The 14,970-nt window shown below is 41.7% G+C and overlaps 1 protein-coding gene across 1 annotated transcript in view; it reads right to left on the bottom strand.

The window, feature by feature from the left end:
• Positions 1-14,970, bottom strand: part of Nfkb1 (nuclear factor kappa B subunit 1) — a 117,487-nt gene that overhangs the window by 37,350 nt on the left and 65,167 nt on the right. The window contains exons 7-9 of the mRNA XM_052730730.1: positions 14,817-14,965; positions 4,028-4,191; positions 324-482 (exon numbers count right to left, since the gene is read on the bottom strand). Of these exons, the coding sequence (XP_052586690.1) occupies positions 324-482; positions 4,028-4,191; positions 14,817-14,965 (472 nt within the window). The remainder of the gene's footprint in view (positions 1-323; positions 483-4,027; positions 4,192-14,816; positions 14,966-14,970) is intronic.

The following is a 14,970-nucleotide window of genomic DNA, read 5'->3' on the forward strand; positions in this document are numbered from 1 at the left end:
TTAGTTTCCCTTTAGAGCTGCCAGGGTAGATAATAAGGCCATCTTAAAGAGCACCAGCAAATTACCCTACAGTCACGTGTTCAGAAGTAAGAAATTGGTGTTACACGGAAGAGCACTCTGTTGTCTGGTATGGCTTTAAGATGCTTAAATGGACACCAACCCTCTACCCTAGACTGCAGCAGTCACACTCTGAGACAATAGACTAGAGCTCGAGGTGACTGAGTCACTGTCTGCAGGCCTTGGCTCTTGTAAGTGCCGAGGTAGGGCTGGTGTCTGATCTCGATGCTGGATGAAGCGACCCTGCCTCAGGACTGAGTACTCACTACTGTCGTAGATGGCATCTGATACCACGGGCTCCAGTCTCCGGGTGAAGCTGCCCGTGCTGTCGGGAAGAAAGGCTGTGAACATGAGGCGTACCACACTCAGGTCCATCTCCTTCGTCTGCTGCACAGCCGCCTGGCGGATGATCTCCTTCTCCCTGTCTAGGGTCACATAGTACAGTTTGCTCATGCCAGGGCAGGTGGGAGTGTGAACATTTAACATGGCATATTTTCAGAAGCCCAAACAAAGAACATCTTAAAGACCAATTCTTTTCCTCTAGAAATACTTCCTTAAGTGTTTTTATTGGCATATACTCTGTATGCAGTGACAGGTTTATAAAGATATCTCCACCCCAGCAGACCAAGCCCTCTGCCAATACTCCGTCCCACAGCCTCCTTGCCCCTCTCCCTCAAGCCCACTAGTTCCCTTCCTACCAATAGAATACCCTTCTCTTACTTTCATGTCCTCCTCACATATGTGCAAATAATCTTACATATTTATATAAAATCTAGGATCCAGAGATGAGAGAGACAGTATATGATGTTTGTAGTCTGGCTTATGCAACTTCCAGTTGCATACATTGCCCTGTAAATGATGTTTCTTTTTTTTAAATGGCTGACTAAAACTCCATTATGCATATATATCATACTTCCTTTATCCATCATCTGTTGGAGAGAGCGAGGTTGATTCTTTAACTTGACTCATGAATATGGCTGCAATAAACATGTATGTACAAGTAAATATATCTGTGTAGTATGCCGACTTTGAGTTTTGCAAGTATACACAGGAGTGTACAGCTGTGTCATATGGTAGTTCTACTTTTACTTTATTTTTGAGGACTTTCCATGTTGATTTTCTTATTTCTTTATCTCTTTGCATTTGTTGGCCACAGAGCTTGTGTATAAGTCAGAGGGTAAGCTGAGGAAGGTGGACCTCTTCTTTCACCATGTGGCCCTGGGGACTGAATTCAGGCCAGCAGACTTGGTGAAAATTACCTGCTGAATCATCTCAATGTCCAGCTGAGGGTGGCCTTGCACTGCAGATCCTCCTGATGCCGTCTCCCAGCTGCGGGGATTATGTGCTGCCCTGTTTGTTTTTCTGGAGTGTGGGACTCAAACCCAGAACTTCCTGTATACCAGGCAAGCACTATGCTACCTGCACTGCATGCCAAGCTCCTGCTACTTGTTTTCTTAATGACTGCCATTCTAATAAAGGTGAGAAGGAATCTCAAGCAATGTTCATGGCTAGCGGCGTAACCACGTCTGTTGGCTGCTTGTACTTCATCATTTGAGAACTACTTGTCCCTTGGCCCATTTATTGCCTGGATTGTTTGGTTTTCTGGAATTTAATCTTTTGAGTTTTTGATATAACTAGATACTAATATGTCGGATACATAGCTGGCAAAAATTCTTTCCCATATTGAAGGTTGTCTCTTCACTCAGCTATTTCCTTTGCTGTACAGAAGCCTTTTCATTTCATTTGTTAGCTGTTGATTTTATTTCCTGAGTGGCTGGAGCCCTTTGCAGGAATTCCGTGCCTATGTCCACCTCCTGGAGCATTTTCTGTGTGTGTTCCCTTAGCAGTTTCAGACCATTAACTTTTACGCTGAGATCTCTGATCCATGTTGAATTGACTTTGTCCGGGATGAGATGGGGATCCAGTTTCCTCCTTTCTATGTGGCTATCCACTTTCCCTGGCGTCACCTGTTGAACAGGCTGTCTTTTTCTCTAATGCATGTCTTGGCATCCTTCCCAAGGATCAGGTGGTTATAGTTATGTTTATTTCTTCATTTTCTGTTCCACTGATTTATACGTCTGTTTTGATACCAGTTCCAGGCTGGTTTTGCTACCATGGCTCTACAGTGTAACCTGAAATCAGCAATTGTGACACCTCTAACAATACTCTTTATTATCCTACGGCTTTGGCTATCTGAGGTCTTTTGTGCTTCTATATGAATTTTAGGATAGTTTTTCTTATTTCCATGAGGAACACCATTGAGATTTTGATGTGGACTGCATTCACTCTATAGACCACTCTTGGTAATACTTTTGAGATTTAATTATGTTCACTCAGGAGCATGGGAGGTTTTTCCATCATCTATTGTCATCTGTTTCTTCACTGTCTTAGAATTTTTATTGCAAAGGCCTTTCCGCACGGCTAGTTTATCGCAGGAAGGAATCTGATCTACTTATTTTGAAGCTACTGTGAACGGCTGTCACTAGACTTGGTTGTTACCTCTGCTGAGTTCTTTCTCAGTGCGTTCACTGTTGGTAGAGAGGAAAGCCACTGAGTTTTGTGCGCTGATTCTCAACTCGATACTTTACCAGGCCCAAGCCTTCCTAGGGGGGTCGTGAGGGTCTCTTGTGTACGGGATTATACTGTCTGCAAATAGAGATATTTTGACCACCTCCTTTCCTATTTGTATCCTTTTATTTCATTCTCCTGTCTTACTGCTTTGGCTAAGTTTTCAAGCACTATGTTGAGTAAGAGTGGAGAAAGGCACACTTTGTTTTATTTCTGCTTTCAAAGGAAACACGTTGTTTCCCCTTTTGTTGGCTTTGTCTATTGTGTATAGCCTTCAGCATGTTGAGGTATGGTTCTCTTATTTCTAAATGTTCTTAGATCATAAAGAGATGTTGTACTTTGTCCAAAGCTTTCTGTATCTATTTAGATGACATGTAATTTCTGTTCTCAAGTCTATTTATGCCTTACATTTATTGGCTTTCATATGCTGACCCATTCTTTATTTTAAGAATGAAACCAACTTGATCATGGTCAATAATCTCTTTAATGTGTTGATGAATTGGGTTTGTATCATTTTATCAAGAATTATAAACCCATGTTCATCAGTGATACTGGCTTATTCTTTTCTCTTTTTTTCTGTTGTTCTTTTATCTGGTTTTGGTATAAAGATAATACTGGCTTCAGAAGATAAATTCAGTAATGTTCCTTCCCTTTCTATTTCATGGAATAGTTTAAGGATAATTTGTATTGACTCTTCTTCAAAGATCTGGTAGAATTCAGCCGTGATTCCATTTGGGATTGGGACTTTTTTAGCTGGGAGACATTTTATTACTGCTTCAATTTCATCACTTATTTTAGGTCTGTTTAAGTTGTTTATATCTTCTTAGTTTAATACTGGCAGGCCAAATATACCTGAATTTATCAATTTCTGTAAGATTTTCTAATTTATTGGAATATATGCGCTTTCAAAGCATGCCCTAATGATCCTTTGAATTTCACCAGTATCTCTGGTAATGTTTTCCTGATTTTTATCTTTAATTTAATAATTTTGGTCTTCTCTTGGATACTTCAGCCTGAAATCCTTCCAACTGTTAGTAAAATTTTACATAACAGCCCCACTAAATTGTGTAAATTAAAGCCATCAAAGGAAACCTGCATTTTCTCTGGAGTATTGTAACAACTGTCTTCTGCCATCCTCTCCCTATCTGCCTTTCTACTTTGGTTAAGAGTTTAAAGCACACGTAGTAGGTGAGAATAGAGTGAAATATGCCTACTACACACCACTGTGCACTGAGAAGGTGGAAATAAGTGTGTAAAGGCTTTGTGCACGAGGGAGGTGTCCAGTGCAGAAAGGAGCGACTCAATGGCACTAGCCCCTTCCCCCAGGGACTACCACGCTGACGGACACAGCCGGCCTCTGGTGACACAGAGGCCTTAAGCAGGGCTGGGCAAGGGTGCTCACCTGTGAGCTGCCGGTCTCCTCCACCCTCGGCTTGTAGGTAGGCAAGCTCAGAATGCACCAAGAGTCCAGGATTATAGCCCCTTATACACGCCTCTGTCATCCGCGCTTCCAGCGTTTCAAATACCTTTTTCTTAGTTACGTGAAGTATTCCCAGGTTGGCAAAGCTGGAGAAATGCAGTAAGAGTAGCAGCAAAAAGAACCAAAAGTTAAGCAGGCTGTGAGAGGAGAGTGGGCTTTAGTTCAGTAAAGGGCATTTTGAAAAAATACACAAGCACTGAGGTCTTACACAAATCTGAGTTGGATGAACATCTGAACTTGGGATTGTCATAGTATGAGGGTAAAGTATGGTATACAGTGTATAACACACAACAGTGCTGGCAGGGTGGGGCGCACAATGTACTCAGCTCCTTAACATTCCACAGAGAGCCTAGCACCAGACTTGCCACGTGAGTCGGGCCAGGTTAAACTGGGTGACTAAATGAGTTAGTTGGTAGTGAACTCAAAGCACCTTGGGTCTCAGCGCATTGTGGATGTCAAATCACAAGTCACTGTGTGTGGGGTACACTTGTATATATGTTTTACTAAAGAAGTTTCATGTGGTTTCATTTTAGGGTATTTTCTATGAGGACTGTATAAAAAGAATTATAACTCATAAACACATATTAATGTTTAGATAGGAAGAGTGTTATATGTAGAGGGATTTATGTTTCTTTCGGATCTTCTTTGGGTTTCTGGATGTGATGTGATGTCTCCCTGGAATCCCATTTCCTTGTGGCTTATCTATAACCCTAGAGTCACTTATCACCACCAAAACTGTCTTCTAATTCTTTGTGGCCTTCAGCCTGAAATTATGCACATAGTCAGTGTTGGAGAACTTTCTATCTCCCGAATGCTACATGTTTACAATAGAGCAAATGTGTTAAATGGAATATAGCAACTGAGAAGATCTTAGAAAAAAACATGTAAAATGCTCTCATCATCCATTTTTAAGAATATGAAATGAGTGTATTCAATAACTGTAATATGGCAAAGAAGCCAAACCACACTTTAGTGAAGACACTCTTTAATTCAACAAGTGTTCACGTGCGTTGTCAGTAGTGTGGAACCGTGGTCAAGGTGTTTCTGTCAGTAGATTACCTCTGCTCTCACATAATGCACACACTGTTATGATGACAGCCAGCCAACAAGTTCATTTCACAGTGTACCTTAGAGAGAAATGCATGTAACCAAGGAAAAGAAGACAGGAATGGGGGGAAGGCGAGACGGTAGGAGAGAACCCCAGACAGGACCCTGGAAAGGTCACAGCTCGGCCAGGACTGAGGGAGGTAAGAGGAAGAGGTGGATTTTGGATGAGGCATATCTCAGCTGCAGAAAGAGTGCGGGTAAAGACGGCCCCAAGGCAGTCCACTCTGGTGTTTTCAACAGGGGCAGAGAGGCTGCATGTGGGCTGAGGGAAAGGAGCAGACTCAGAGGTGACAGACAAGTTCCAAGGGAAAAGTGCAGGGCCCAGGTCTCTCACAGAAGAGAGATGTTTGTAAGAACTTTTACTCTGACAGGAAAATAAGTGTCACTAGAAGAAAAAGATACGGGCCAGTGAGACGGCCAAGTTAGTAAGGGTGCTTGCTGCCGAGCTCGATGACATGAGCGCAATCCCTAGAACTGATACGGTAGGAGGATGGAAGCAACTCCCACAAGTTGTCTTCTGTCTTCTGACACTGACAGACAGACAGACAGACAGACAGACAGACAGACACACACACACACACACACACACACACACACACACACACACACGCAGCCTCCCCCATGAAAAACACACAGAAACAGACAGACAGGCAGAAACACACACAAACACATACGCTAAATGTAATACAAAATTCCAATAAAAGAGATAAGACAACTCACCTGCACAAATAAGAACAAGTTACTGTGCAAAGGTCATATGAACTAGAGAAAGACAAGAGAAGTGAAGACAGAATGAACAGATACAGCAGCCCAGATGTGGAGTGAGTTACATGGACATTCTGAGAAGCAAACATGCCGGATATCCATAGCTCCTTCACGACAGAGATCGCCAGCTCTAGCATAGAGGCGGACATGTGAGTGCTCAGCGAATGCTTGCCGAGTACAGGACCTGCTGATGTGCCTGGAGGTCCAGGCATGCCTCCCAGAGCGACAGCTCTCATGTCTGCTCTTTTGAGTCTCCTTCTTTGTAGACCATCCCCCCGCTACGAGGACAGGACCATCTGGGAACATCAGTGACCAGCACCTCAGCTTCACTTCACATTCTCTCCACAGTGCATTCCTACGTGAACCTAACTTCACATCTGGAGAAAGGCATCATCCTTATTTATTATGTCAACCATGATGGAAGGAGTTACCCTAGTAAAGAATACACAAGTCAGTGTACTGCCATAGTCCACAGTGGAGTAATACAGAGCTAGATGGACCGCAGGCTTTGCGGAACAGGTGACACAGAACAGTGATCCTTAAGAAAAGAGAAATAAATAAAGTGACTCTTAAAATTCCCTGGCTTAATAACCAGGCTGCAGGATGGGAAGCCCAGTGTTCTGCAGTTGCAGAGACAGGTAAGGACTTGAGGTAAATAGAGACTAGGATTTATACAGCCAGAGCTCCAGGCATACCTTTAGCTGGCTGTTGATGTTCGTGAGAAAGCCCTCTAAGGCTGGAGAGAGCTACTGTTCTCGTAGACCCACAGGGCTGGACCAGTTCAAGAAGCCTCAAAATACATGAAGCATCAGACTGAATATTCAGAGGGTACTTCCTTAGTAATGGTGCCAACTCAACCTTAGTCTAAGAGAGAGACAGAGAGAGACAGAGACAGAGAGAGACAGAGAGAGACAGAGACAGAGAGAGACAGAGAGAGAGACAGAGAGAGAGAGAGAGAGAGAGAGAGAGAGAGAGAGAGAGAGAGAGAGAGAGAGAGAGAGAGAGAGAACAGGAGGACGGAGAGAAGGGTCACAGACAGAGAAGCAGTGGACAGAAAATTTAACAGTTGGAATTTTTTACGATTTAATAAAAATGGAATCCCAAGAAGCTAAAGCTTATGAAGAAAACTATACTTAAGTCCTTCAAAACTTTCAGTGCTTACAACTATGGGTGAAGAGAAGTCAGAAACAGTACTAAGAACATTTCAAAACAGCTAACCTGGCAAGATGTACAGGGGAGCTCCTGTTGGAAACAGGTCAAGTCCTCAGACAGTGAATCAACCTAAAACCAGGACATGAAAGAACACATTGCCAACTCAGAATCCGCTGCTCGTCAAAAACCACCTTTGAACAGCGAAGATGAAGAGAAGACTTTTCAGACACAAGAACGAAACGAGCTCATCAGCATCAGATCAGCAATACGAGGAAAGTTAAAGGAAGTGATACAGGCAGAAGACGGGACTAGATAGAAATCCTGACCTGCAAACCAGGACGAAGAGCAGTGCAAATTCTGATGTGTGAAAATACAAGTTCAAGTCCCCTAGTTTATGCAATTTACCTAAAAATTATTTTCCTGTCTAGGGCAAACAAACAAACAAACAAACCCCACAAAACAAATATATTATGGAATTGATAAAGCATGTGGTTGTAAAATATATGACAAGACAGCACAGGGCCTGGAGCAGGAAGTGAAAGCATGCTGCCCTTAGGTTCACATACATACAACACATAAAATCCTACGCACAGTGAGATCACGCTAAGTATATTATTGTCAGCCAAGGTGGATTTTTAGAGCAAATGACACTACCAAGGATGAAAGAAGACTATTTCTTCAAATACATCAACTCACCAAGAGAGAGTAAGAATCCTAAATATTTATGCACCTGATACAGAAAGCTCCACATTATGGGAGGTAAAAATCTCACAACAACGAAAGGAAAATAGACCTATCTATAAATGTATCAGTGATTTCAACATTCCTCTCTTGGTAACTGCTAGAACTAATAGACAAAAAACCATAAGGACATAAGGCTAGGATAACACTCAAACATCTGGACCCAACTGACATTTACAGACCATCTACTCTACTACACAAGAGTGAGCATGCTTTTAGAGTAACAGTGGTTGTTACCTTAGCCATAAAACAGGCATCAGTAAATTTAAAATGACACAAATTATATAAAATATCCTCCTACCTTAATGGAATTAGATATTCATAGTCAAAAGATATCCAAGTAAGAATGCATTTAATAAAGTTTGGAAATGAAATAATTAGTTGTTGATTCTGGTTTAGGGCATAATAGTAGCTTATTCTGATATTCTTTGACTTCAAAAATGCTTGAAAAAATTTGCAATAAAATGTCAAAGAAAACGAGAGTCGATTTTGTTAGTCTTATAATATGGGCACATAAGGAGTATAGAACGCTTTAGCCACCTTAGAAAATGACGTGGCACTTTCTTGTAAATATCGCTCTAGGAGCCTGTGTCCTTGTCATTCTGTTCCTCAGTGTTTACCCAAGAGAAATGACAACTTCTGCTCACACACAAAGCACCTCATGTCCTTGAACAGATGAACGGATAACCAACTGTAGGCATCAGTACAATGCATTACCACAGAGGAACTGGAAGGAAGCAAGAGCAGACACACGAAGCAACATGGAGGACTTCAGTGCACGATGCTGAGCGAAGGGAGGCAGGCTTTAAAAGGCTGAATGCTGTATGATTCTACTGCGTGCAATTCTGAAAAGGCAAAACTATACTTAAAGAAAACTCATCAGTACTCTCAAGGGCCTTGAGTGGAGGGACGAGTTGACTACTAAGAGGCATGAGGAGATTCTGGGGTCAGGAACCATTGTATACTTCATGGTAGTGGCCGTATGATTCTCAAAATTCACAGAAATGAACATGTGAAAGGGTGACTACTGCAGCAATGACATTTTAAAAACAGAAAGGCCACACCCGCTAATAAAAGGGCTGGAACCACAACCTTGCTTCTTACTCTTGTTTTTCTAACATGAGAGTCTTTAGATCAGCAACATCATTATTTTAGAACATACTAAAAATATGGGGGTTTGATCCAAACCTACTGAACAAACAAAGGGTTTTAACTAGGCCTTCAGTTAATTCTGAGGAATGCCGAGGCTGGAGAGCCTGGCCTTACCCTGCTCTGTGAAATCAAACTCTCCTGGATGGAGGCTGGCATCAGTCTTACTTAAGTGACCCAGGCTGACTAGACCCTGCAGCCACAATCAACATGAAGCAGTCGGCCAGCTGTCTTCATCTTCCTCGTCATCTGAAGTCCTGATGTGTCTGAATCCCTGACACTGGGTTGGGGCTCACAAGTGGCCCCTCTTTGGCATTTGTTGTTTCAAGACTTAGTCCTTGATTTCACAGGATTCAAAAGCAGCCCCCGACTCATAGTGCACACCCCAACTTGGAATGGCACACTTCTAACCTAAGTCCACATCTGGCCAGCCTGCTCCAGTCAGTGCCTCTCCTGGGGGATAATGTTTAGCCACACAAAATGACCAATCTCAATCATTCTGGATCTCTAAAATAGTAATTGAATGTTATCAGTTCCCCTGAGGGGGCTCGAAGGTTCTCCTTTGTGTTTTTATATTTATATAGTCTCTGGAGCAGTGGTTCCCAACCTTCCTAATACTGCAACCCTTTAATACATTCCTCATTTTGTGGTGACCCCCAAGCAGAAAATTATTTTTGTTTCTACTTCATAACTGTAATTTTGCTACTGTTATGAATTGTAATGTAAGTATCTGTGTTTTCTGATGGTCTTAGGTGATCCCAAAGTGGTCACAACCCACAGGTTGAGAACCGCTGCGCTAGTGCTTACCAACTGATATAGCTATATAAATTAGTTGTGAAAAAAAAAAAAGAGAAGAACTGTACAACTCTTTCAACCCAGGTTACCAGGAAACAAACAGGGTGTGGTGGCTGTTGGTGAACATGGCCTACAAAAAGTAGAAAAGCATAGACACTTCCCACTGAATGAAAAACTTCAAAGAACTAGAATGTTGCTAAAAAAATTAACATTCTAGGTCAAAGTAAAATACCAAATAGGATTATTTATTATCAAGAAAGGTAGTGAAGTTTAGATAAATGAATAAGAAACTAGAGCACCAGTGAAAGCTAGCTAAATTTTTTTAAAAGAATAACCCTATATTAAAATCATTAAATCCATAATCAAAACTTAAAAGATGAATGCTTTAACACTGATAAAATAATTTTGAAAAATAGGAACTAAACTCATTGAGAATTCAAACTGAGAATGTGTGAGAGACACTGTAAATAAAGGGGAGTCTCCTGGTTTTGATGCATTCAAAGCTATGTGTCTTCTTGGTGTCATTTTTACTTACCTTGATGTTTTGGACCTCTGCCTTGCTTGTGAATCTATACTCAGTCTAATCTGTATTATTGAAAACAGGTTATCTTCACTCTATTTCTAGTATTGACAAGTCTAAGAAATAACTTTGGCTGCCTTCCTAAATTTCTTGCCTACAAGTCAGAACTAAATAAACTAATCGATGTCATACCATAGAAAGATAGTGGCAAGTTTACTCACGCTATTTTATAGCATTAGCTAATGTTGGCTTGGTCTAGAATGCTACAGATAGAAAGTGCCTGGAGATAGAGTGTCTTTCTGATTTTGTAAGGAAGGAAATTCAAGCCTCCAAAGTCATGCAACCTGAGCACAGTGACAGAAGTGTAAGCAGGGTTCTGACTTCCAGGCTACTAGCATGCTGTTTTTACACCCACAAAAAAAGAAAGAAAAAGTAAGATATGGGTCTGATGTTAGAAACTCAGAGACAGAGATGCATGAATCATGAAGGAAATGGTTTCTTTTGGGAAATACTGTGAGCAGAATTTTCCCAGCTAAATAGCAAATGTACAAGTGAGTGCAGACACTCTATAGAACCTTCAATGAGAAAAGCTCATTATCACTCAGGTGGCATCTCCTTGAAGACATCTCTCAGGGAAGTTTTCTAAAATTAGAAAATCCCATCCAGCTACAACTAACTGAAACCACAGGGAGGAAACTCAGGAATGAGAGGCTGAAAACGTTGCTAAATGAACGAATGATGAGCACTCTCAACCCCAGAGCCATATACCCCACTGCACTGCCGGACACTGAAGGACCACCTCACTCTGCTCACAGCTGCAGAATCCACTCCCACTGCTGCCAGCCTAGGCTCTAGCGTAAATACCCATTAGTTCTTTTTATTGGTGCTGCTGCTGGGGATCAACTCAGGGCCCTGTGCACGCTAAGCAGGCCCTCTACCACTGAGCTAGAGACAACCACCGGTAATTTCTTATAAAATCATGAAAGATTATTCAACCAGTACAGAGACACAACAGTATGTGGACTACATACTGGAAGTTTTATAATAATAAATATTACTAATAGAGAATTCCATGTGTAATTTCCTCAAAAACATGCAATTGTAAGATGGGTTAAACAAGACCAAAAGAGGACAAATGCTTTGAAGGGATGGGCAATGCTGTGGTAAAATCAGCAAACACTAACTGCTCAATTGTCTGAAACTGACAATAACCCTGCATTTCACCTTGCTCACAGGCCAGGCAGGAGCTGGAAGGGAACCAAATGTGAAGACCAAGAAGCAGGACAGACAGCCCTTCCAGGAGATGTTGAGACAAGTTACAGTACACAAGAATCAACTTAAGCTTCTTCCTTTAATTTAGATACTTTCCCCCCAACATCAAAAAGCGTCAGATTTTAGTGACTTAGAGGAAAGCTCCCTCTCTCTAGGTTTTTCACACTTGAACATCTTCACAGTCAAACAAAGAAATGGAACATGAAAGCCATCTGTACCTCCCAAGAACAAGTAACTCAAAACAACGGAATTCAAACTTCATCAGAGGTGATTAAGCAATTCCTTTCTTTGCATAAGAAGCCCACATATGCTGGGCTTCTAGCAGACACCACTTAAACTAAGATTAGAAAACTCCAATTGATGTTATACACAATTAAATAAAATTAACAAAAAGTGTATCTGCATGCAAGCACAGAGGCCACAGGGCGATGGCAGGAAATTTTCCTCAGTCACTTCTCCACTTTGTTGCTCACTGGACCTAGTGTTCACTAACTGGCTAGACTAGTTGGCTTGTGAGCCCCAAGAATCTGCTTGTCTGATGTTTCCGCCACCCTGGCATGGGGCTTCAGGTGCTTCACCACACCTGGCTTTTTTTTTTTTTTTTTTTTTTTTTTTTTTTTTTTTGCAAGGGTAAAGGGTTGGTGAGACACAGTCTCTCTGGTAGTCCAGGCTATTTTGGAACTTGCTTTGTAGACCAGGCTAGCCTCAAACTCAGAGATCCACCTGCCTGTGTCTCCTGAGTGCTGGGACTAAAGGTGTACACCATCATGTCCAGCCTTTTCCTTTTTTTATTTTATTTATGTTTTTGGTTTTCTACACCTGACTTTTTATGTGGGTGCTTGTAGTAGAATATTATTTTAAGGTGTGTTACTTTTGTTCATGTTGCATTTGTTTAACTCTGTAAAGTTGTGTTACTGTGCCTGTGTAAAACACCTGATGGTCTAATAAAGAACTGGTCAATAGCAAGGCAGGAAAAAGGAAAGGCGGGTCTGGCAGGTAGAGATTATATATAGAAGGAGAAAACTGGGAGGAGAGATCTAAGATTTAGGAGCCAGAGAAGGGGTGGGTGTCAGGGGCCAGCAACCCAGCCACACAAGCAGCAAGGCATGGAGTAAGTGTAAGATTTACAGAAATAAGAGAATGGGAAAAGCCCAGAGGCAAAAGTTAGACAGGTGAATTTAAGGAAAGCTCACTAGAAACTAAGCCAAGCAAAGGCCGGGCATTCAGAAGTAAGAATAAAGCTCTGTGTGTGATTTATTTTGTAGCTGGGTGGTGGGCCTCCCAAAGAGACAACAACAGGTGCTGGAGACCTGAACTCAGGTCCCGGAATTTGTACTGCAAAAACCTTAGCCCACGGACCCATCTCCCCAGCTCTCATCTTTTGTTTTTAAAAATTATTTTAATTAAGTATTGTGGTGGTTTGAAAGAAAACGGGCCCCAAAGGGAGTGGCACTATTAGGAAGTGTGGCCTTGTTGGAGGAAGTGTGTCACTGTGGGGTGAGCTCTGAGGTCTCACATATGCTCAGACTATGCCAGTGACACAGTTCACTCCTGTTGCCTGCAAGTCAAGATGTAGAACTCTCAGCTCCTTCTCCAGCACCATGTCTGCCTGCATGCTGCCATGTCCCCACCATGATGATAATAAACTAAACCTCTGAAACTGTAAGCACCCAAATTAAAGTTTCCTTTTATAAAAGTTGCTGTGGTCATGGTGTCTCTTCACAGCAACAGAAACCCTAACTAAGACAACTATTATTTTTATTAAAAATTTTTGATTACATTTTACTTGTTTGTGAGTGTGCTGCATGCATAACCCTTTGTTAGATGTGGAAGTCAGAAGATAATCCATGGAATTTGGTTCTCTCTGACCACGTGGGTTATAGGAGTTAAATTCAGGTTGTCAGACTTGGTGGAAAGTGCACTCACCCACTGAGTTACTGGACTGGCCCTTATCTTGGTTTTTTAAGAATCCCCAAAGCAGGAGTTAACTGTTTCTGAGATGACTGAATGCTTACATCAATTTTTACTCTCAGTTAAGTTACTACATTGTCTGCTATTTTAGTGTTTCAGAATAATGAAAAATAAAACCTTAGCACAATAGATGTCTTTATTTTATGTGTGCACACATTTGTGTGTGTGAATGCGGGTGTGTATGAGCTATGGTGTGCATGTAGAGGTCAGAGAACAACTTCAGGCTTGAGATGGAGTCTGTTTGTCCACTGCACTAGGCAGGCTGGCGGTGCATGGGATTCCAGACAGTCTCCCGTCTCTGCCTCCCATTACCCTTCAGGAGCTGGGGTTACTAATCTTCATGCTCTGCAATGGGCTTTTATGTGTGGTCAGGGGATTTGAACCTGGGTCATCATACTTGCTCAATAAGCTCTTTAACTCTCAGCCCATAATTATATCTTATTGAGTATTTCCTGATTCTTTTGATAAATTATTTCTATAAAGTTTCATTCATTAAAAATTATTTTATTTGATTGGCCTTGAATGAATACACTAATTTCTATTTACATTCCAGATCTAATGAATGCTCAAACCAATTTGCATTTCTTGATTATTCAATCTGCATACTTTTTAAGTAGCACAGAGTTGAAACAATATTTACTTATCTGCTTCATGTCTCAAATGTTCCCACTAGGAATCTATTAAGGGAATCACAAATAGATAAGACTCAGAGCTGGTTGTGTGGTGCATGTCTCTAAGCCCAGTTTGAACACTTGGGAGGCAGAGAAGGTAGAAGGGTAGTCGTGAGTTCAAGGCCAGCTTAGACCACAGAGTGGAGATCCTGCTCCAAACAAGTACAAAGCGTCTATAAGGTAACCATTTCTGCACAGTTAAAGTGGTGATTTTTTTGTTGTTGTTTTTTGTCTTTATCTTTATTTCCAGGAGAAGAAAAATACTTCTGAAAGTAGCACAAAGATATATTGAAAATGTCTCTTAGGTCAAGTGCCTATAATTATAACATCATCCATACTGAACCACCCACCCCTGAGAGACCAAGACTACAGATGCAAGGATTATCTTAGGCAGTGCAGGTATCTGGTCACCTCCTTTTCCTTGGGGTTCTCCTTTCTATGTTTGTGTGTTTTGAGACCCTCTCAGGCCTTGCACAGGTCCGTAATGGAGAAGGGCTTACTGATTTCACATCCACGTGTTTCATGTTCTACTGTCCCATCCCCCTCAGCACCACATGCCCCCACTTACCCAACCACCATGTCCTTGGGTCCAGCCACCACAGTGCAGATCCCATCCTCACAGTGTTTCCCCACCAGGCTGTGGGCGTGCAGGTGGATATTTTTTCCATTTGTGACCAACTGAACAATAACCTTTGCAGGTCCCACATAGTTGCAAATCTACA

This window comes from Peromyscus californicus, unplaced genomic scaffold, assembly GCF_007827085.1.
Source record: "Peromyscus californicus insignis strain IS unplaced genomic scaffold, ASM782708v3 Scaffold_9__1_contigs__length_137607984, whole genome shotgun sequence".
NCBI lineage: Eukaryota > Metazoa > Chordata > Mammalia > Rodentia > Cricetidae > Peromyscus > Peromyscus californicus.